At 42.0% G+C, this 25,111-nt stretch overlaps 1 protein-coding gene across 1 annotated transcript in view; it reads right to left on the bottom strand.

The window, feature by feature from the left end:
• Window positions 1-24,728, bottom strand: part of PDLIM4 (PDZ and LIM domain 4) — a 213,415-nt gene extending 188,687 nt beyond the window's left edge. Inside the window, exon 1 of the mRNA XM_073570139.1 lies at window positions 24,535-24,728. Within this exon, the coding sequence (XP_073426240.1) occupies window positions 24,535-24,627 (93 nt within the window). The 5' untranslated portion in view covers window positions 24,628-24,728. The remainder of the gene's footprint in view (window positions 1-24,534) is intronic.
• Window positions 24,729-25,111: the final 383 nt, after the last annotated feature.

Below are 25,111 nucleotides of genomic sequence, written 5' to 3'. Positions count from 1 at the left end.
AAAGTATGATCAGCATTTTCTGTGCCTGTTTTTTTATAAAAAAATTTTTATAATATAATATTTAATTAATTTTATTAATTAGTCTTTTGTATATGAGCAGTTGGATAACTAATTAAAATAAAACAAAATAAATTCTTTTTCCTAGTACCAGACGTTGCCTGGCAGCCAGGGAACACAGCCTCCCGTGAAATCCATGGGAGATACAGCGTCCGGCAACCCCACAAATCCAACTACTCCAGAACACAAAGCTCCAAGAGATTGGAACGGTTTCCCTGAATGCGTGGTAGATAGCTACGCCTTCAGTGTCAGGACAATGGCGGCGCTTGCGACCGGAGAAGCATAGCACTGAACCCGAACCACTCCCAGGTGGATGCACAAAACCACAATTCCTAACACAGATAATTTCAACGGGTGATTACTGAAGAACAACAACATCGATTTTTTACGACAATGTATCAATTTATTCTGCATTAAAGCACCATTAAAGCACCATCATAGCCATGTCTTTACAATCCAAAACTCTGCTGACGGGTACTCTTTAAGACCCCCATACACATTAGAATAACGTTGGCAGAACCTGATGATATCAGTGGGGTTTACTAACAGTCTAAAGTGCATGAGGGGTCTAAAAAAGTGATACCACAACAAACAGCCAATTTTGCTGGTGAAAAGCTACTGTACATGTGAACACCATCTGGTTGATAGGAATATGGTGGTGCTCTGCTTCCAGGATTAGAACAATATGTATGAAAACAGAGCAAAGGGAAAAAGCGGCACTCACCGTTCCTTAAAAACAGTTCTTTATTCCATAGTGATGGACATACCATGGCGTGCTGTGGGTGCACAGAGAGCGTGAAGGACAATGGCCGTTTTGGTTCTATCAATGCTTCTACGGGTTCAGGTATGTGATGACGAAAAGCTACTTTGTTTTAGGGCAGTCCCGAATTAAACATATTCAATAAGGAAATAATAAAATCTCTGATAAAAATTTACATTATTTGATAAAAATACAGACAGGTCAATCCTGTCATTTAGACCAAAGGGACCCTGCGCATTAACATTCATAATTCATCTAGCTTCTTTTTCAAGAATTATTTGTGATAGTCATCACCTTGCAGTGGATAATTGACTTCTTCAACATCTGCAAACTGCAGAGCATGTGGATTAGATCTAATGCGCATGAGTGACTTCCGACTTTCACCTGACAAAGGGTATTGGGGGGAGATAAGGAACTGGCATGACTCATTTGGGCCTGCTTATTTCTTTTCTTCTTATCAATGATGATGCAAATCATTATTTTCTCCCAAGATGTTTTGTTGAAGCACCAGAAACAATTTCAACTCATGTAAATATAATTTAGGATTATATATCATATATATAGACGCATGCACTACATTTTAAAAAATATATACTTTCCAAGGTCTGAACTTGCTACCAACTACAGTATTATATAGTGTATCCAAAGAATTGGGCCTAAATAAATGGCACTTCCAATAGACTAAAATATCACATAAGGATCAGGAAGTACAAAGCCATAAAATAGATAGCCTTTATTGAAATAACAAAACCATAAAATGCATTAAAAGGAGATACATGCCCAATATACTAACACAAGGTACGTATGCAAATATACATGTATACAAGTGTGTATGAAGCATAAAGAAAGGCACTTACAAAAAAGATCAAACAGTGTCCATATTGTAATACAGTATATAAACACAATGTCCAGACCAATGACAAATATGTGCCAAGTATATACCTGCAGAGACAGCCCTAAATATTGCAAAATGCATCTATACAGGGAAAAATATATCCAGAAAATCTGAGGGAAGGAATATATATAACCTCAGCAGTACCAAATAAGCAAGTGCCAAGAAGTATATACGTATGGCATATAGTGGCCATTTATAGTATTATATAGTATATTAAGGCCTCGTTTACACGTACTGGTTTTTTTGCGCTTCCGCTGCGGTATTTTCCGCGCATTTTTGCAGCGAAAACGCGAAAAAATAAGCATCCCATGCATTCCTATGGGATTCCACAATGCTGTGCTAATGCTGCGGTTTTTACCGCAGCGGAATCGCTTCGCGGTAAAAAACGCAGCCTGCTCATTAATTTCGCGGAATCGCGGCGATCACGCACCCATAGGAATGCATTGTTCTGCTTACTTTCCGCATGTGGCTGTGCACACCATGCGAAAAGTAAGCAGAACATTTGCGGATGGTACCCACGGTCCGGAGGAGAGGAGGCTGTCCTCCGGGCTTTGGGTACCATATCCCTGTAAAAAATAGAATTTAAAATTAAAAATATTGTTATTCTCACCTTCCGACATCCCGCGCAGCCTTCCCGCCTCTCTCCACGCTCCCGGTCCCAGTAAGCCTTTGCGAGCAATGACGTCCATTCTCGCGGGATCGCGAAGTCTCGCGGTCATTCGCGCGACGTCATCGCGAATGACCACGAGACGTCGCGATCCCGCGAGAACGGACGTCATCGCGGTAATTGTCGCAAAGGATTACTGGGACCGGGAGCGTGGAGAGAGGCGAGAAGGCTGCGCGGGACGTCGGAAGGTGAGAATAACAATATTTTTTTTTATTATTATTTTTTACATACTATATTTCACTATTGAGGCCGCATAGGCAGCCTCAATAGTAAAAAGTTGGTCACACTCGTCAATCACTATGTTTGACGAGTGTGACCAACCTGTCAATCAGTTCTCCAAGCCATGCTACAGATCGCTTGGAAAACGCTAGAAATTCTGCAAGCTAATTACGCTTGCAAAATGCCAGTTTTTCCGCGGGAAAATCGCGGGAATTTAAAATGCGATTTTCCCGCGGAATGGAATTTCGGAATTCTCGGGGTAATTTCCGCGAGAGTTCCGCTACGTGTGAACCCAGCCTTATAATTCTTTTTGCTGGTTCAGTCATTATTTTCCTATGTATAGCAGATCTGGACAGTAGCAGTTTCTTTGTGGCAGCTTTGAATGTCACTGAAAACTTGCAGATTTCAGCTACTTTGCTTGAGCCTCAGCAGCACGAATTATGTTGTTACTTAAATGGAGAAACTTAAAGATGATGGATGTTTTCTAAGTGGTGCCAGAAACCTCCAACAACCATAAGATGCAATGACATAAATGGAAAAAGAGTGTGTGCGAGAAATTCAACTCTGTCATAGAAGCCAACTTCCTGGTTCAAGTAATTTAGCAGCTTTCCACAAGGTTCTTTCTGTCCTCAGAAACAACTGAACATGGTTCCAGGATAGACTGAGCGTGATTCACGAGTACAAAAATAGAAAACTGATTTACTTTTGATCAGATTGAATAGTTCATTTACAAACTGTTATTTGTGAGGATAAAAAAAGTGGAAAAAAATATTCATACTGTGATTAAGATAATAAGGATGTATTCAAGTTTGTCTTTAAAGGGCTTTTCTCATGAGGGCATCTCACCTCTGGAGTCCTCGCCTATTGGGAGAATATGGCTTCTCAGATTAATTTTATCTGGCAAGTTGAATTGAAAAAGTGTTTTGTGGTCTCAAGACTCCAAAAAGACCTCAATAGAGCTTTACATAGACTTCCACGTAGTGCGAGAGTAGCTTCCTCTCCAGGTTTGGCTGAAACATTCTCTCTATGAGTAAGGTTCTCAGAGGACCACCTTAAGGCTCTCATATTGTGAGTACAGAGATATAAATCATTATCTGATCCCTATGTGCAGATATTGTGGTGTAGTGACCACTGTGTCCGCTAGGGGGGTGCTGTGTGGGTGTCCCAGGATGGGTGTACAGTACAGGCACATCCAGTGTGGTAACAGGAGTAGGATGCTAAATGACCGTTATGTATCCCAAGGTGGGTGGCCTTGGGATGAAGGCTTGATTATGTGCTGATCAGCAGAGGTACTGCTGAGGTTTCTGGTACAATGTGTGAGGGAGAAGCCTTCAGGTGGTTGGTGAGACGGGTGGAACCAATCACCTACAAATCCACCCAGGGGCGTGTGTCTAAAACGCCCATAGTGAACAGTATGTGTGTGAATGGTTGTAGGACCTGCGATGAGGTCATAGCCATGTGATCCGCTGGGCGTGGCTACGGACCATATAAGGTGACCAGGGTAGGTCACATGAGTGAATGCTTGGACCCGATTGGTCCGTATGGAAGGTCTCGTCTGGCTGACGTGCTGGAAGATGTGGCTGCCTTCCTGAGTGCACGTGTGGACACTATGAGTAATGGCGACGTATGTCTGACAGTTCCCTGGAGGGAATGGACGTCTGCAATGTGAAGCAGCTAAGAGGTAACCCGGACACGGGATTGTAACTAAGAGATTGTATAGCCTATTGGCTGGATGAAGCACAGACTGTCTGACCAGAGAGCTAGGGGGAGCAGAGCTCCACTATGAAAATACCCTGTTGTCTGCTGTAAGACTGTTGTTTGCTGCTTTGCTTTATGATAATGAATAAACCGCATGGACTATGCTGATATTTTATGAAAAACCCGTGCCGGACCTGGTTATTTGGTTGAACAGCGAGTATCCCCAACCTGAATAACAAGCGCTACCCTACAATATATATACACAATAATTAGTATAGCAGGTCTGTATGACTGCATAATAAATCAGAGGCATATATATAGGTACTGTAGAAAATTCATGCACCACTATGTGCCTGGTTTCGTATCTATGTAGAACTGGGTTGCAATACCTCTCTATGTACATGAGCCCTAAGTTTCCCAAGAGTTCCCAGCTCTGCATATCTTCACCTACAATTAAAAAGGGCAGCACGGTGGCACAGTGGTTTGTATGTTCTCCCCCTGTTTGCGTGGGTTTCCTCCGGGTACTCCGGCTTCCTCCCACATTCCAAAGACATACTGATAGGGAATTCAGATTGTGAGCCCCATCGGGGACAGTGATGAAAATGTGTGCAAACTGTAAAGCGCTGCGGAATATGTTAGCGCTATATAAAAATAAAGATTATTATAAAAATGATTCAGCACTGTTTCTTCTTTCCCCTTGTGACGAGAATAATGCATTTGCAATTTCTGCTATAGTACAGTCCAGTGTGGGAAAACGTTCTCTTGTTTTTGCTTTGTTAGCACCCGGATCACATAACACGCATACAGACATATGTTAACTGACCGTCTGAAAGCTTAATCGCTGTAACAGCTAATCATCTATAGGTGGTATGATGGCTTGCTTTGTGTCCTAGTCCTGATAGTCTGTGTGACCCTTCCCTAACACTCCTCCTTTTATACCCAGGCAGCCTGATGAAAGCCTGTTGCAAGATCTAATCCCCAGAAAAATAACATCCATCTAGTGATGGTATAGATGATCCCTCTTCTTGCTTTAGTCAACAGTTTTAACTTATTTCCTCTAAATAGTGCACTATGTCTGACCTACAAGTCATGAGAAAGCACGCCACATCTATGTCCTATATAAATACAGGTAAATGCACGGGCCTACAGAATGACACCTTCAGGCTCCGATACATTTCTGCACATTCCGACCATCTAGGCAAGTTATGATCCTTGCTTTGTTTGCTCATGCTTCATTTGTGTTGAAGAAGGGGTGAAGAGGCAGTGACATCTTTATTCTAACTACAAAATGATGACACAACATATTATCTTTTAACATCCATTTTTACTGTCTTTTTATGGGTCACCCGGTACACAGAAGCTTGACCTGTCACTCTTCAAGTTGAGATGGAAAGCTCATTTTGACATGTTCAAAGATGCTCGGCAAAAAATTAACCCATCTCATCCCAAATGAAGTATTAGACAGGTATAATGTTATGGTATACTTTACCTGCCTCTATAGTAAATTTCCATAAAATAAAAATGGGAGTACGATTACTCAAAAATTAGAAAATTGTACAGAGATTCCCCAATATTCATTGATTCATGGTATTTCATATAGCACAAGTAATTGATACAAAACCGAATCCTTTTTAAGTCTATATGCGGTCCTAATTTACCTTCTTTCAGAGGACATGGGCGCAGGCCCGTGACGCTTGCAGTCCGAAGCATCAACGGCGCTCGAGGTGTGGTGCTTGCGGTTTACAGTTGCCATGGACATAGTCCCCTGACTCATTGCGTTGCATAGGAATCCGGGTGGAGATGCAATTTCCAGTGATCGCTTCACGTGCGCATGCGCCACGATGGGTGTCCCTGATTTGTAACAGCTGATGTAGGCATATATATAACATCATAGACACACATCTTGGCACGGCCCCCCCGAGGAAGCCCACCCGAAACACGAGTAGGGGCTGTGAGTCTGGAGTCACACTGGGAACCACATAGCTAAGGATCAGTCCTGAACTAGCCATTACACTTTTGGCCTCTTAGAGGCGTATTTACACATGTATTTAACTTGGGTCTATTTCTCAGGAACATAATTCCGCCGATCCTTTTACTTTAATGCTTTGTGCTGACTCCCAGACTCGCTCTGCCTGAGTCCTTTACAATCTACCTGGCAATAAAGATGGACGGTCACGGAGCGCTAGGAACACACGGACAGAGATTTTTTTTCTTTCTTTTAGCCTACAACGCGTTTCGACGATGACCCCGTCTTCATCAGGTGGCAGTCACCTGATGAAGACGGGGTCACCGTCGAAACGCGTTGTGGGCTAAAAGAAAGAAAAAATTCTCTGTCCGTGTTTCTAGCGCTCCGTGGCCGTCCATCTTTATTGCCATTATCTATCTTTCTATGGAAGTCCACGGCTGGAGCTGCGGTGGATCACTCTTTCTTAAATTACTGTGACAGGTTGTCTCCCTGGCCTTCCCCATTGACCGCAACCCACATTGGTTTCTTTACAATCTACCTGTCGCTTTGTGCTACTATTAATTCTGATGAAAAAAAAATTACTAAATGTTGTTGTATTATGTAGTAAAAAATACTTTTTGTATTTATTATAGACAGACTTTTTGATTCCATTTTTCTAAGTTTCATGCATAATTATAGGAGTGCCCTGTCACTCTATTATAGTTCTGAGTTGGCTATCTTGCCCTTTATTTGTAATGATTATTGTTCTGATCAACTTGTTTACAGGGATTCTCCAATGGTAGTAAAATTGTGAATTCCACTCCAAATAGTATCACTTGATTTACTGTAGCACTTACTGACATCATGGACCACTGGTGGGACCAAGCTGACTTTAGACATATGAGACCTGAGATTAGATTTAAGAGATATTTTTACTTTTTCTTCTAACTTACAGAGAACCTATCACCAGATTTTTTCTACCTCATCTGAGAGCAGAATGATATGCAAAGACCATCATTCCAGTGATGTGTCACTTACTGGGCTGTGTCTTGTATATTTAATAAAAACCCTGTTTTATCTTCTGAAGGTCTACCTGTTCCCTGAATGCTGAGCTCTGTATAACCCTGGCCACATCACTGATTAGCAAAATTTTGTGTGCACTATGCATAGGTAGAAAGCTACCAATCAGTGGTGGAGGCAAGGTTATACAGAGTTCATGAATATGGAGGCTTGTAATCCTCTAGTGATAATCTCCTGCTGATAAAACAGTGGTAGAAACAACAAGCAGACCAGTAAGAGATACATTGCGGCAATCAGGGTGTTTGTCTCTAAATTATACTGCTCTTGAATAAGGTGACAAAAACCTGATGACATATTCCCTTTAACCCCTTCACTACCAAGGGTGGTTTGCACGTTAACTCCCGGGCCAATTTTTACAATTCTGACCACTGTCCCTTTATGAGGTCATAACTCTGAAACGCTTCCATGGATCCCGGTGATTCTGACATTGTTTTCTCGTGACATATTGTACTTCATGTTAGTGGTAAAATTTCATTCAAATAACTTGCGTTTATTTGTGAAAAAAATGGAAATTTGGCGAAAATTTTGAAAATTTTGCAATTTTCCAACTTTGAATTTTTATGCCCTTAAATCACAGCGATACGGCACACAAAAAACTTAATAAATAACATTTCCCACATGTTTACTTTACATCAGCACAATTTTGGAACCAAAATTTTTTTTTGTTAGGAAGTTATAAGGGTTAAAAATTGACCAGCGATTTCTCATTTTTGCAACACCATTTTATTTTTAGGGACCACATCACATTTGAAGCCACTTTGAGGGGTCTATATGATAGAAAATACCCAAAAGTGAGACCATTCTAAAAACTGCACCCCTTAAGGTGCTTAAAACCACATTCAAGAAGTTTATTAACCCTTTAGGTGCGTCACAGGAATTTTTTGAATATTTAAAAAAAAAATGAACATTTAACTTTTTTTCACAAAAAAAATACTTCAGGTTCAATTTTCTTTATTTTACCAAGGGTAACAGGAGAAATTGGACTGCAAAAGTTAATGTGCAATTTGTCCTGAGTACGCTGATACCTGATATGTGGGGGGGAACCACTGTTTCGGCGCATGGGAGACCTCAGTAGGGAAGGAGCGCCGTTTGACTTTTTCAATGCAAAATTGGCTGGAATTCAGATCGGACGCCATGTCGCGTTTGGAGAGCCCCTGATGTACCTAAACAGTAGAAACCCCCCCCAAGTGACCCCATTTTGGAAACTAGACCCCCCAAGGAACTTATCTAGATATGTGGTGAGAACTTTGAACCCACAAGGGCTTCACCGAAGTTTATAACGTACAGCAGTACAATTAAAAAATCATATTTTTTCCACAAAAATGATCTTTTCACCCCCAATTTTTATTTTTCCAAGGGTAACAGGACACTAAAAGTTATTGTGCAATTTGTCCTGAGTACGCTGATACCCCATATGTGGGTTTAAATGACTATTTGGGCGCATAGCAGAGCTCGGAAGGGAAGCAGCGCCATTTGACGTTTTTGGCTAGAATTGAGATCGGACACCATGTCGCGATTGGAAAACCCCTGATGTACCAAAACAGTAGAAACCCCCCACAAATAACACCATTTTGGAATCTAGACCCCCCAAGTAACTTATCTAGATGTGTGGTGAGCACTTTGAACCCCCAAGGGCTTCACAGAATTTTATAACATACAGCCGTACAATTAAAAAAACATATTTTTTCCACAAAAATGATCTTTTCACCCTCAATTCTTATTTTTCCAAGAGTAACAGGACCCTAAAAGATATTGTGCAATTTATCCTGAGTGCGCTGATACCCCACATGTGGGGGTAAACCACTATTTGGGAGCATGGCAGAGTTCGGAAGGGAAGCAGCACCATTTGACGTTTTTGGCTGGAATTGAGATCGGACACCATGTCGCGTTTGGAAAGCCCCTGATGTACCAAAACAGTAGAAACCCCCCACAAATGACACCATTTTGGAAACTAGACCCCCCAAGGAACTTATCTAGATGTGTGGTGAGCACTTTGATCCCCCCAGTGCTTCACAGAAGTTTATAACGCCCGGGCGTGAAAATAAAAAAATCGTATTTTTTCCACAAACATCATCTTTTAGTCCCCATTTTTTTTATTTTCCCAAGGGTAACAGGAGAAATTGGACCCCAAAAGTTGTTGTCCAATTTGTCCTGAGTACGCTGACACCCCATATGTGGGAGAAAACTACTGTATGGGGAAACGTCGGGGCTCGGAAGGGAAGTAGTGATGTTTTGGAATGCAGACTTTGATGGAATTGTCTGCGGGTGTCATGTTGCCTTTGGCGAGCCCCTAATGTACCTAAACAGTGGAAACCCCCCACAAATGACCCCATTTTGGAAACTAGACCCCCTGAGGAACTTATATAGATGTGTGGTGAGCACTTTGAACCCCCCAGTGCTTCACAGAAGTTTATAACGACCAGGCGTGAAAATAAAAAAATCGTATTTTTTCAACAAACATGATCAATTAGCCTCCAATTTTTTTATTTTCCCAAGGGTAACAGGAGAAACTGGACCCCAAAAGTTGTTGTCCAATTTGTCCTGAGTACGCTGATACCTCATAGGTGGGAGAAAACTACTGCATGGGCACAAGTCGGGGCTCGGAAGGGAAGTAGTGACGTTTTGGAATGCAGACTTTGATGGATTGGTCTGCGGGTGTCATGTGCGTTTGGAGAGCCCCTGATGTACCTAAACTATTGAAACTCCCCACAAGTGACCCCATTTTAGAAACTAGACCCCCCACGGAACTTATCTAGATGTGTGGTGAGCACTTTGAACCACCAAGTGCTTCACAGAAGTTTATAACGCCTGGGCGTGAAAATAAAAAAATCATTTGTTTCCGCAAAAATGATATTTTTGCCCCCAATTTTTTATTTTCCTAAGGGTAACAGGAGAAATTGGACCCCAAAAGTTGTTTTGTAATTTGTCCTGAGTAGGCTGATACCCCATATGTGTGGGTAAAACACTGTTTGGGTGCATGGCAGAGCTTGGAAGGGAAGGAGCACCATTTGACTTTTTCAACGCAGAATTGGCTGGAATTGAGATCAGACGCCATGTTGCATTTGGAGAGCACCTGATGTGCCCAAACAGTGGAAACCCCCCAATTATAACTCCAACCCTAACCCCAACACACCCCTAACCCTAATCTGAGCCCTAACCCTAGCCCTAACCCTAGCCCTAACCCTAGCCCTAGCCCTAACCCTAATGGGAAAATGGAAATAGATACATTTTCTTTTAGCTTTATTATTTTTCCCTTACTAAGGGGGTGATAACGGGGGGTTTGATTTACTATTTATGGCGGTTTTTATGTTTGGCGGCTGTCAGACGCTAAAAGACGCTTTTTATTGTAAAAAATAGTTTTTGCATCACCACATATTGTGAGCTATAATTTTTCTGTATTTTGACCCACCGAGTCATATGAGGTCTTATTTTTTGCGGGACGAGTTGACGTTTTCATTGGTACCATTTTCGGGCACGTGACATCTTTTGATCGCTTTTTATTCCGATTTTTGGGACGCAGAATGAACAAAAACCAGCGTTTCATGAATTTCTTTTGGGGGGGTGCGTTTACACCGTTCCGTGTGCGGTAAAATTGATAAAGCGGTTTTATTCTTCGGGTCAGTACGGTTACAGCGATACCTCATTTAGGTTTTTTTTATGTTTTTTGCAATGAAAACAATTTTATATAAAAAATAATTATTTTTGTATCGCTTTATTCTGCGAGCTATAACTTTTTTATTTTTTTGCGGATGACGCTGTATGGTGTCTCGTTTTTTGCGGGACAAGATGTCGTTTTCAGCGGTACCATGGATATTTATATGCGTCTTTTTGATCGCGCGTTATTGCACTTTTTGTTCGGTGGTATGATAATAAATCATTTTTTGCTTCGTTTTTTTTTTTATTTTTTAAGGGGTTCGCTAAAGGGGTTAACTAACGGGACAGTTTTACAGGGCGGGTCGCAACAGATGCGGCGATACCAAATATGTGTACTTTTATTGTTTTTTTTTATTATTTTGAAAAAATGGATTTATTGGGGAATATTTTTTTTTTTTTTTCACTAATTTATTTAGCGATTTTTTTTAAATTATTTTTAACACTTTTTTTTTTTTTTACTTTATTACCTTGTCCCAGGTGGGATATCACTGTCCTGTGACAGATCGCTGATCTGTCACATCACAGATCACTGTGACAGATCAGCAATCTGTCACAGGCAGTTCTGCAGACTTCCTCATGCCGGCGCTTTGCAGGCAGTGAGGAAGTCAGCTCCCTACAGGCCCCCGAAGGCCCCCGTCGCCATCTTGGATCCAGGGGCCTGTAGGGAGAGAGACCCCCGCAGCAGCGCTGCACATTGCGCTGCTGTGGGGGGCTCAGGGAAGCACGGAGGGAGCCCCCTCCCTGCCGATGCTTCCCTTTAACCCCCGGTACACCGTGATCGCGTTTGATCGCGGTGTACAAGGGGTTAACATGTCGGGGGCGGTCCGTGACCGCCCCTGACACATTGTGCCGGGTGTCATCTGTGATAATAAGCTGACACCCGGCCGCGATCAGCGGCGCTCACCACGTGGGCGCCGCTGATCGCTGGGACGTAATATTCCGTCCATGGTAATTAGGTCCAGGGTCACATGGACGGAATATTACGTCCATTGTAGGTAAGGGGTTAACCCCATCATGACTGGATGTATTTTCGTTTTTGCGTTTTCGTTTTTTGCTCCCCTTCTTCCCAGAGCTATAACTTTTTTTTAATTTTTTTTGTCAAAATGGCCATGTCAGGGCTTGTTTTTTGCAGGACAAGTTATACTTTTGAACAAAACTTTTGGGTTTAACATATCGTGTACTGGAAATTGGGAAAAAAAATCAAGTGCGGTGAAATTGCAAAAAAAGTGCAATGTTTACTAAATGCTAAAACTGACCTGCCATTATGATTCTCCAGGTCGTTACAAGTTCATAGACAGCAAACATGTCTAGGTTCTTTTTTATTTAAAGGGAATATGTCACACCATTTTTGGACTATAAGCTGCCGGCACCGCCATCAGGGGCTTATCTACAGCATTCTGTAATGCTGTAGATAAGCCCCCAATGTAACCTGAAAGATAAGAAAAATGAGTTATATTATACTCACCCAGGGGCGGTCTGTGTCCGGTTCGGGTCCGGAGGGAGTCGCTATCCGGTCCGGCGTCTCCCTTCTTCTAGTGGTGATGTCCTCTTCTTTGCTTCCTGTGACTCCTGCGCAGGCGTACTTTCTCTGCCCAGAATGCTGTAGATAAGCCGCTGATGGCGGTGCCGGCAGCTGATAGTCCAAAAATGGGGTGACAGATTCCCTTTAAGTGGTAAAAAACAAATCCAAACTTTGGAAGGAAAAAAGTTGCTCTTTTCCGAGACCTGTAGCGTCTCCATTTTTCGTGATCTGGGGCTGGGTGAGGGCTTATTTTTTTGCGCGCCAAGCTGACATTTTTATTGATACCATTTTGGTGTAGATACAATCTTTTGATTCCCCGTTATTGCATTTTATTGCAATGTAGAGGCGACCAAAAAAACTTAATTCTGACGTTTTGAATTTTTTCTCGTTACACTGTTTAGCGATCGGGTTAATTCTTTTTTTTATATTGATAGATCAGGCAATTCTGAAAGCGGTGATACCAAATATGTGTATACTTGATTTTTTTTTTTATTGTTTTATTTTGAATGGGGAAAAGGGTGGTGATTTGAACTTTTAAATTTTTTGTATTTTTTAAATATTTTTAATAACATTTTATTTTACTTTTTGCATGCTTTAATAGCCTCCATGGGAGACTAGAAGCTGCAGTTGTCTGATCGGCTCTGTTACATACAGGTGATGATCAGATCACCTCTATGTAGCAGAAATGCTCACTTGCTATGAACGCCGACTACCGGGTGGCGCTCATAGCAATCTGGCTATGACAATCATAGAGGTCTGCTGGAGACCTCTGGTCGTCATGCCAACCCATCAGTGATCCACGATCACGTCACGGGATCACCGTTGGGAGGGATTTCCAGCGTGCTTCCGAATAGCAAGAGTTAAATGCTGCTGTCAGAGATTGACAGCTGCATTTAACGGGTTAACAGCAGCGGGTGGATCCACCCACGGCTGTTAGAGGCACATGTTAGCTGTCAAAAATGTCAGAAAGGGGCAGGGCTGTGGAGTCGGAGTCGTGTAGTCCGAGTTAGTTTTGGTTGGAGTCGGAGTCGGTAGAAATGTACCGACTCCGACTCCAGCTTTAAAAAAAATGTATTAATATTTCATAATTGAACTTTCATATGAATTTTATAAATGTTACTCAAATATATATGTTCTATCAAACTATGAACAACAGTGATAAGCAGTTCTGTTGGAGATAGAGACATTTCTTACTTCTTGTGTGTCACTGTTCTCCACTGCCCTTATCTAATCTTATGCTTGGTTAACCTCATGCTGCCCCAACCCCCCTACTTACAATGTATGAAACTGAAAGTGAAAATGTGTTGCAAATTCTTAGTAGTAAAGCTCCTCCTCTAGACTAGATCATACTAGGTGTGCGTCTTCCAAGCATCTCACAGCTGCCTGCTACTCAGAAGAGGAAGACTGTAAGAAGTATTATCCTTTCAACAAACTTTGCATCAGTTAACTGTGAGTACATGAGGAATAATAACAGTATTACTGACCACTATATCAGTTGTACGACCTGGCAATAATTTTGTACAATTGTTTTTAGGAAAAACAATTGTCATTTGGATTGTGAATGCAGAATTAAAAACCTGAGAATGTCAAAGAAGCATCACATTAAATCAGCTGTATTTGAACATTTCACCATCACTCAAGATAGAAAACATTATGTCTGTCAGTGTATGACAAATGATCCAGACGAAAACAAATGCTGTGAAGCCAAGATGAGTGCATATTCAGGCAAAGATAAAAATGCTCCTACCAGAGCTTCTAATCTAAAGAGACATTTACAGCGCTTTCATCCAGAAGTACTGAAAGCAGTGGATGAGAGACTGCATCCAAACCAATGAACCAGTGCCCAGCTCTTCCAGCCAAACAAAGGAGCAGAGAACTTTGCAGCCATCAGTTGCAAGATATTTTGTCAGTGACAAAGTTACTGTGACAATGACAGTAGATACATTTAAAAAACAGATCATAGAGCTTGTTGTAAAGGATAGTGTGCCTATTTCATTATTTTCACGACCAGCTTTTATGTGTCTGAATGGGGAAATAGCCCGCAAGCTTGGTGTTTCTCTGGAGAGAGAGAGTATTAGAAAATTAGTAATCGAAGAAGCTTTTAAACAAAAGGAAGAACTTAAAAAACTCTCAAGGGACGCTTTCTGTTTCTTAAAATTAATGCCTGCACACGTCACAGAGTGAACTATTTTGCCATCAATGTCCGATTTGTTTGTGACAAAAATGAAATAGTTACTTAGACATTGGCAGTAAATGACACCAAAGCTCATCACACCAGTGAGTTTCTCCAGGTCTTGGTGGAAAAGGTTCTGCAAGACTATGAACTTAAAAAAGAGCAAGTTCTTTCTGTCGTAACTGACAATGCTTCAAATATGATAAGTACTATTAAGCTAATGAATGAGAGTAATGATGGTGACCAGCAGCTAGAAGAACATTCTGGGTCCACAGACACAGAAATGTTTGAAATAGAGGAACACAGTATTGTAACTGAGGAGCAAACTGAAGTTGCTTCAGATGAACAGCAACATAATAGTTTAGATGATCTTGTTGAAACTGTGTCAGTATGTTCTTTCATTCATCACATGCGCTGTGTTGTGCATACGCTACAGCTGGCTATAAGAGACAGTCTGCAAGAAGGACATGCTGCTACACTGATTGACAAGGTGAGAAAATTGGCTACTGTTGCCAGAACCCCTAAAGTTGACTCAATTTTGAAGAGACGTGCTGGAAAAGGGGGCAATTATTGATCAAGCCACACGATGGGGCAGTACTTACTTAATGATTCAGCGCTTGGTTGAACTGAAAACCTTTCTTGTAGACATGGCTAACCCTCAACTGACGCTAAATGAAAGTCAGTGGAATCAGGTGACTGAGCTGGAAAAATTGCTAGAGCACCCATTTACAGTGACTAAAAAATTACAAGCAGAGGACTTAACTCCAGGTATTTTCTTAAAGGAGTGGAAGAACCTCATGTTTCGCCTGTCCCAAATAGGAGGGTTAATTGCAAGTGGCATTGCTACATCAATGAAACGGAGAGAGGAGCTACTATTACAAAATAACATTCTTTTGGCAGCTGTTTATGTAGACCCAATGCATCGGATTCTTCTAGATGATCAACAGCTAAGTAAAGGAAAAGAAGCTCTGTTTGAAATAGCAGTAAGGATGAAAGGGTTGCAGAACAGTCAGGAGGAACAAGAAGAATTTGGTCGTCCTGCCACATCTTCACCCTCATCATCAACTGATGAAGAATTTAATTTCGAAAAATATTTGGATCACAAGGACCGTGCAAAGCGTTCCCGCATAGAAGAAGAGTCATCCCCATCAAGGAACACAGCCAGTACATTTCAGCAGAATTTTTCATGTGCACTAAAAGAAATTGAGAAATTTGACCGTTCATCAAAAATAACAGTGCAACAAGCGATTCCTCTGTATCCTGACATTGTCAGAGATGTTGCCCGAGTGGTTACTGCTTTGCCACCAACACAAGTTAGTGTAGAGAGGTTGTTCTCTGCTCTCAAATTAATTAGATCAGATTTGAGGGCATCCATGAAGGAGGATCTGACAGAGGCAATACTTTTTCTGAGGACAAATTTATAGATTTCTTCTTATTAACTGCATAAAAGTGTTTATTGCATATTTACTTACAGTTTAGAAAAGTTTATAAAAGTTATTTGCTATATTCTAATTGTATTCTAATGTAGTTTTTGCTCTAAGTGGTCTGATTACTTATATGATGGTGAGAAACTGAATAAGCACGATGTTTAATATTTTACAACAGTAAATTTGTTGTTATGAATTGGCCATTTATGAAGGAGTCGGAGTCGGAGTCGGAGCCGGAGACGGAGCCTGATAAAATCCAGGAGTCGGAGTCGGAGTCGCAACTGTGACTTACCGACTCCACAGCCCTGGAAAGGTGTTAGCATTTACTTCAAGGGTAAATTCAGATGCAAAGTAAATGATGTTGCCATATAAAAATACCTTCTTAATGAGAAGGCAATACACAATAGTAGGCATTAAAACTGACATAGACAAGACACAGAGCATTTATTGAACTTGACAGTGCCGCACTTAGTGTCTAGCAATCCTAAAAGTCAATATCAACCCTTTAATGAGCCTTGCCATATGACTTAAGGGCATGTCACACTAAGAGATATCGCTAGCAATATCGCTATAACTAGTGACGTTATAGCGATATTGCTAGCGATATCTCTGTGTCTGATACTTACCAGCGACCGGCTCCCCCGCTGGTTATCGCTGATCGCGCGAGAACGTTCAGGACTGTTTCTCGTCGTCAGCTTCCTGTGGCGCTTCCTGCTGTGAGGACGAGCGACGCGTGGAGCCGGGCGGGAGGACGCAGGATCGCCTGGTGTGACAGGTAAGTAGCGATCCCCGTCCCCAGCGATGTCGCTAGTGAGATCTGCCTATGTGGCAGCTCACTAGCGACCACTTAGCGATGTACCAGCGATCCTGACCGCGTCATATCGCTGGTCGGGATCGCTGGTACATCGCTAAGTGTGACAGTACCTTTAGAATAAATGTCAAGGCTTGTTAAAGGGTTGAGAATGACTATTAGGATTTCTACTTCCAATAGGTGGCACTAGAGTTTAAGTCCTCTTCCTCTCTGAGGCAATTTGCATATTTAACAACCCAGAGGAGCACGCATGGTGTATTAGTCTCTTCACTCAAACATGCCAGGCCTGGCTTGTCGTTCTTCACAAGGAGATACATTTCCCCATCGATCCTAATCCCCATGTGGCATGCTGATCATCTAAATCAGTAGTGTGAAACCTCCATCCATAGGACCGTTTACAGGAACCGCAGTGTTCGGGGTGGCAGCTGCTTGACGGCAGCCAACCCTTTAATTTCTTCTTGCTCTGTGAGAGCGAGCACACTACTGAATGCTACATCATGTACAATTAAAGAATACTTTCAGGCCAGTGTCATCAAAAGGATGCAGCTCATGGGTGGAGTTAGCACGATGCGCTCCCATCCTGCGGGAGACCACAGCAGCAGCCTCCTTGTTGCCTCCTGTGATATATAATCCGCAGCCCCATGACTCCTCCTGTGATTTAATCTGCAATTCCATGTCTCCTTCCATGCTGTATAATCAGCAGCGCCATGTTTGTTCCTGTGATGTGTATGCTGCAGCCCCATATTTCCTGTGCTTTATATGCCCTAGCTGCATGCCTCCTGTGATGTATATACTACAGTCCCCATGTCTTCTGTGATGTATATACATCAGCTTCAGTGTATCCTATGTGATATATATACTCCAGCACCAATGTATCCTACGTAATGTATATAATCCAGGCCCGTTGTCTCCTATGTGATGTATGTACAACAGTCTTGGTGACTCCTGTGTAATGTAGACAGCAGTCTCAGTATTTCCTATGTGATGCATACACTGTAGTCTCCGTGTCTTCTGTGTGATGTTTGTACAGCGGTCTTGGTGTCTCCTATGTGTTGTATGTACAGCAGTTTCAGTGTCTCCTATGTGATGTATACACAGTGGTCTTGGTGTCTCATGTTCTGTATACAGCAGTTTTGGTGCTTCCTATGTAATGTATACAGTTTTTTTTGCATCTCCTATGTGATGTGTAAACAGTAGTCTCAGTGTCTCCAATGTGATGTATAGACAGTAGTCTTGGTTTCCTCTATTTGAAGTATACTGCAGATCTCAAACTGCTTGAGTTAGATAAATGTTACAGGACCAATGATGAATTTCCCATTGTGAGAAGACCTGCAGCGTAATATACATTTGTGTTTTGTACAACTTACAAATCTTATTGCAAAGATACTCCTGTACTCTAGAGTGGCACAAACCTGGAAAACCAGTTGCGAGTAGCAACATCACAGACGCACCAAAGAGAAGCAGTTCCAGCCGTCACATTAGGGGTGAGTTAATTATATGTTTGACAAAATATGGCAGGGTAATTTTTAAGTTGATAATTTTGTATGGTCCCTAAAGGATGATATAAATGTCCAAATGGCCCTGGGAAGAAAACAGGTTCCCCACCCCTGATCTAAATATATGCTGTACTGCATTTTATATGTTACAACATGCAGAAACGTGATTTTTATATCTACAGTAGTACACACTGGCAGCCACTTTAGCTGCAGAGCAATGATGGTCTATAGTACAGACTACATGTCCGATTTTGGACTTGGACAAAGCAGACCACACTTGTCCGATATTGACCCAAGTGATGGATCAAATTTACCAATGCCAGTCTACAGGTCTCTATCCTTTTTCCGCTTTTTTCTTTATTCCTATAAAAGCAGTATTACTTGTACTTTTGGGGGGCTTTAAAGGGATTGACCAGGTAATCACTGCGACCAACACAAATATGCAGCATTGTGAACTAACCATCCAACATCTCTTCTGACCAACATTACTTGTCATGTGAGAAGTGAAAGTTTCTAGCCTTACAAGGAGAAGAAAATAACGATTAACATTCCAGTCTTATTGTTATGTAAAACCAGTGTTCTCCCTGATTGACTTGTTTTGGCCTTAATCTGCTGTCACTCGGGAACCATGCTAAGATTATGGGTTTATCTGAGCATCTGGAATGAGGGAATCCCTCCACTTGTGTAAACAGCATAACTCCAATGGATCTAACCTGATTAACTTGGCTTTCGCCTGTTGAGCCTTCCACTTTGCTGCTCACAGTTAGAGGCATTCTCCTAAATTCCCCAATATTCAATATGATATATCACACAATAGGGCATTATAATGTATTCCGCAATCTTGGTGACCATGATTGCAGAGGTGGGTCAGTTGTGGGGATATAAATCCAGAAGACTCCACATTTAAGAGTGTAATATCTCATGTACTGCTCTAATTGCTTGTATTTAGAGGATCCTGGAGAGCCCATTTAATATGCGATGAAGAATGCAGGTACTTGCACAAGCACCACACAGAGTTTAACACAAGAAATGCTTTCATAGAGCTATTATAGAAAAAAACTAATGAGGTCCCTAAAGTACCATTTTGGAACTATATTTTGGCTGAAAAGTAATTTCATTCAGGAAGAAAAACATGCAAGAAAGAATAATCTTCAGTGTCCAACCCCTACCCTTAGGATCTGGATACTTATATGTGGAAATACTCATCATGAAGCGCACATCGCCTGCTGAGAAAATGGTCATGTTCTGTATATTCTTTTTTTTTAACATATGGTACAAATGACAATACAGCACATAAAGTAACCCCAAAAATGTTCCCTGATATTCACCAATTATATAATTACTCTGTGTCAAATTTTAGCTTAAAAAATCTATATAATATATTGCAGTCTGTAGAACAAAACTGCCAGAGTCCAGAAGCAGAAAGGCCCACTAGTTATAAATGTGTCCATAGCTGAATTTACTGTGTCCATATTATAGTAGATCCATATAAAGTAATCCAAGAGTTTGGCATCGTGCCAGCATTGTATACAAGGCCAGCAGAATATTCATGTAAATATAATATATAATGGCACTAACTTGGAGCCCATTGTGGTACCTACTAATGCATTTCATGAAAAACTAATTCTGTTTACTTTGAATTTAAAGGAACATCATGATTGTCAGACACTGACATTGTGCAGGTATTCTGCTTTCTGCATAATTTATTGCTGTGACCAAGGAGTTTGTATGTTCTCCCCTGGTTTGCATGAATTTTCTCCAGGTACCAAAGTACCTGGTTTCTTCCCACACTCTAAGACCTCCGGATAGGGAATTTAGATTGTGAGCCCAAATGGGGACAGTGATGATGATGACTGTAAATCGCTGCAGAATATGCTAGCGCCATAAAGCAAGCATAAAAAATAATAAATAAAACAATAATTGTTTATGTAATTGCAATAAAACACTGAGTTCATTAACTAGTGCCACTCAAAAACATTAATGGTCAATTCAGATGGGCCAATAATTACAGTATATACTTGGTGAATGAATGTTATCAGCCAGTGTATCATCCCATATAAGCATGAGATGTGCTGCCTATAACGTGATGTTGTATTAAGACTGAGTGATAGTATTATCGTTTTGTTCCCATCAATTATCTCCGGCCCGGGTAAATATGCCAGTAAGTGACTGCTGATTGACCAGTATATTATCTATTGGTATCTGTTAATGGTCCAAAATCGGCCCATCTAAATGTACTTGAATATTTACACTTAATATTAAAGAAAACACCGTGTGGCCAAACTATAGTAATTTCATGTCGTTTCTATAGCACCAGAAAATGAAGGCAGAAGGTTCAAGGATACTCACAGATGAGAACATGATTCAAACTACTTTGACTTTCGATTCACAAACGTAGTTTTTCATTTAATATTGGATGCAGTTTTTTGAGCCAAGATCAGGAGTGCATACAAAGGAATGGGACATGTAAAGAAAATACTAAGGCTAGGTTCTCAGTAAATATTACTGTACGGCACTCCGGAACGGCGTAGAGCTGCCCAAGTAGGGTTCCAATGTGTGATAGGTAATATAAGTAGAACTCAGCATTTTTATTTCCATTTTCCTGCTCCACTACACTATGGGAACATTCATGAAAGGAATAGAGCCATCACATCACAGGCATGAAGAGCGCCATATGGACCTCAATGGGTTCTGGTTGGTCTCCTTTAGACAGTTTAGACAAAAACTATTCCACCATTCTGTGCCTATTCTTCCAGTGAAAATTCTGGAACTTGCGTCAAAGCTTCGTAATCGAGACTCAAGCAAAAAGTGTGAAACTAGTTATACCTCTCCTTCCTTCTGGATTCACTTATGGTTTTAGTTAGAAAAAAACCAGCATCAATAACTGCCTGTGTTACTCCAGCCTAAATCCACTACTTCAGAATTAAGGAATATTTGACATAAGGTCTCCTAGATTTTAACCAATCCTCTAATCCTTTCTCTTTTGCTAGCTGAAGTCTCTAACTAGAATAACTATGTCATTAGCTCAGGATTTTGGGCGTCCTTAAATGCTCAATGATAGAGGGATTGTACCTGTCTGATCCTCAGTCTCCTCTTCGCTAACGTGAGACCTCAATGAGGCTGGAAAACGTGAGACAGGATGAATTCACTATAAATTGGTGTATCTTTAACAACGCTTTTCAGGTAAAAGGTAAAAAAAAAAAGCTGCATACAGATGTTACTTTAAAGTCTAAAGAAAATAATTGAACATTTTACAGATCTTCCTTTGCCATCTTTGTGGTTTTGGTACTTTTTTCAAACGCAAATTACCGTGCTTTTTATGCCATTTTTTAATAGGTTTCACTATAGGACTTGAACAACAACAAATGAAACAAAATTTAAAAAAAAAACACAAAAAATGGTTGTGCCAGGCAATGTTATAAATGCCTTGAAAAAAACTGTAAAAATAAGGGCGATATTTTACAAATGCTGAAAAGTTAGTGTACGGGAAGAAAACCAAGAACTTGGTGCAAGTTAAAAAAGGGCACAAAACACCAGAAACTGGACAAAAAACAGGGGCAAATGCAATAATGAAACAAGCCCCTAGTCTTTTGTTCTCCGTGTAAAGTATTGTTATTAACCCCCTAATTGCCAATCTATGGCTTCAATGCTTGACCTCATATTCTAGGATTTCTATGATAACAGAAGAAGTGTATTTTAAGAAGGGAAACCTTTCAGAAAAGCCGTCTGGGCTGGAGATGGAGTAATTGGTAGCATATGTCTGACCTGAGCAGCCTACATCTGTTCCCTCCATAAGTGAAAACCCGGTACAACTCCTATACAAGGAGGTCTACGGCCCAGCAATGTTTGACTACTGAATCACAAGAGAAAACTTCAGCAAAACTGAAAGCCTATATTTGCTGTAAGTGATTTGCACCTGTGACCAAGCAGATTAGTAAAGTCAACAATGGCATAATGCGGCTTTTGTTATTTTCCATCTTCATAACCGACACTCCTTCTTTGGGTGGGATCTGCACCAAGACGTGCAAGGCATTTCTCAGGGTGACAGGAGTCACTGTCATGGCAATTTAATGGTTAACACCGCGTGGCGCGGTCACGCTTTGTGTGTATAGATCTCATCTACGCGATGGGAAAAATGTGGCTGAACTGTGGAGTGTTTTGGATGCCCTCTCGGGCTGGCATGACAAAATACGAAAAAATGACCCCACAGATCAGAACCCAGCGTTGGCCCGCCATCACACAGGGGTTAATCCTCATCCTGGGTTACAATATGTGCAGATTGTTCATTTTCCCCATTCGTTGCCAGATATGTAATATTTTTCGTACACTACAGATGTGATACCTCTGGTCTAATAATCTCTAAAAAAAGGAAATGTCCTGCTTCATCAACCTCGTCAATGAGCCTTTATTCAGTGTTTCAGGCCTGCGCTGGTCCAATCCCAATGTTCCGGTGGTCTCCATCAGAGATGATGGCCTGTACGTCAGTCACCTGAGCAGAGACCACCAGAGCGGACAATGGAGTAACGGGGGATTGGACCAGTGGGCACAGGCTCATGTGTTCTATAACGTTCCCTGGGACACTCCGCGTAAATTATCCAGGGGGCGAAACACTCTTTATGACTCTGACAATGTCGTTCCCACAATAACCAGCAATCCCTGAGGGACACTAACATTCAGGCATCATTAACAGGGTTTTCCAATTTCAAAGATCTTTTATGAGTGCTGTCTCGATTTTTTTCATAGACCCATAAACTTACATTGGCAAGTTTGATCCAAGACACTGATGAAAATCAGACATGTCTCAGGATGGAAGGTACAGCCTGGCATCCATCACCATTGGTAACACTAGGACCAGTGGCACCCATATATCATATACATATACACTGGCTTCTCAGGGAGCCCTACACAAACAGATCTATCCAAACTGTCGCCTATAGGGGCACATTAACACGTTGGAGTTTGCCACGCAATTACACAGCAATAATTGCCGCGGTTTTGCAATCCGGCTTGTGAGGCCTTGTGCTAGTGACAGTCCCATCACAGGTAATGGCGGCCGTATGATAGGTGACCACAGGCAGCAACATGGACTTGCCTGCATCTTATAGAGCAATTGATCTGAGATCTGTCAGAAAACTGAAACCGACGTGTATAAAAATCTACTACACACCACATCTGTATTGTGTGACCACATCTGGACGACAATTACAGAAGATATCGGGGCGGGGTTATGACCGGAGGATCAGAATCACTAATTGATAGAAAAATGGTAATACATATGAAGTACATGGAAAACTAAAAAACTGAGTCTAGCTTGGGCAGCAGGGTGGCTCAGTGGTTAGCAGCCTTGCAGCGCTGGGGTCCTGGGCTCAAATCCCACCAAGGACAACATCTGCAGGGAGTTTGTATGTTCTCCCCGTGTTTGCGTGGGTTTCCTACAGGTACTCTGGTTTCCTCCCACATTCCAAACACATACTGATAGGGAATCTAGATTGTGAGCCCCAATGGGGACAGCGATGATAATGTGTGCAAAGTGCTGTGGAATTAATGTTGCTATATAAATGAGTAAACTACACAGATGTGAACACCAATTACTGTAAAATGTAAGATACTTGAAAGTCATCAGTCCGGAGCCTCTTCTGACAAGAATACTTCTAAAGTGACATAAAAAAGCATCTGGGTAAAAACAGGATCTGATCCTAAAATGCAAAACTGCCCAATGAATGAAAAGATCAATTGTAACAAAGTATTCCAGTCCCTGACCTGTGTGATCATCAGCAGCCATACAGACCGTCCTGGTGACTGACCGGCATCGATTATCGCACCAGTACTTATGGTGGAGGTACCCATAGCTGTGCCTATAAATGTGGAGGTGCCCAGCTGCCTATTACAGGAGCCGCCACGATTAGCCACTATGTATATATATATAACACACAGTTTATGAATAAGTCATGCCAGGGACAATAGACAGGCACCAGCCATCTCTCTGTATACAGATAGGTCCTGCTCTAGGGACCAGAGCAGGGCAGTGTAACCGGGGCGCCCACAGCCCCTGCCAGGGAGGATGATGAGCACAATGCTCCGTGCCAGCTGGGCATCCACAGCCGAGTCCCACCTCTAGCCGCGCACTTACCCGGGATATGGTGAGCGGAGTGCTGAAGTCTTTGCCTCCCACCAGCCTGAACCCCCAGGGAGAGGGGCCATGGAGAGTGACCGTGTGCGCCATGGTCCTGTGTACAGAGCTCAGCACCGGACTCACTGCCTGCTCACTGCTCACTGCCTGCTGCTGCCCGGAGCGCTGCTCACCCGCTGACGTCACGTGGGAGGGTCCGGCTCCCGAATGCCGACTCCGGCCGTTGCTAGGTGACGGGGCCGCGTTCTCTTCTTGCAGAGGTGGTCGGGATGTGGGGTCCCTCTGTGACTCACCACCCCAAGCTGACGTGGGAGTCACTTACGGCCCAGACTGATCCCCACCATTGTTAGCAAGTGCATGATCCATCCATCAGTAGTGTGCGGCCCCCGGGGCCACAGTTACGCACCACTTTATGCCACTTTTTGGTGTTACCCCGAGAAGGTAACAGACTGGCACTAAAATGTACAAATCATCATCACCATGAAAAGTGACAAGAAAAATGGGAATAATCTCCACAGGGAAACGGTCCAATTCCGAGCGCAGTCATCACTGCGGCCACCTGAGCCCGTATGCCACG

The sequence above is a fragment of the Dendrobates tinctorius genome, unplaced genomic scaffold (genome assembly GCF_039654945.1).
Source record: "Dendrobates tinctorius isolate UK_male_01 unplaced genomic scaffold, ASM3965494v1 ptg000001l, whole genome shotgun sequence".
Lineage (NCBI taxonomy): Eukaryota > Metazoa > Chordata > Amphibia > Anura > Dendrobatidae > Dendrobates > Dendrobates tinctorius.
The sequence above is the reverse complement of the archived record's forward strand: the minus strand, read 5'-3'. Positions and strand labels throughout refer to the sequence as shown.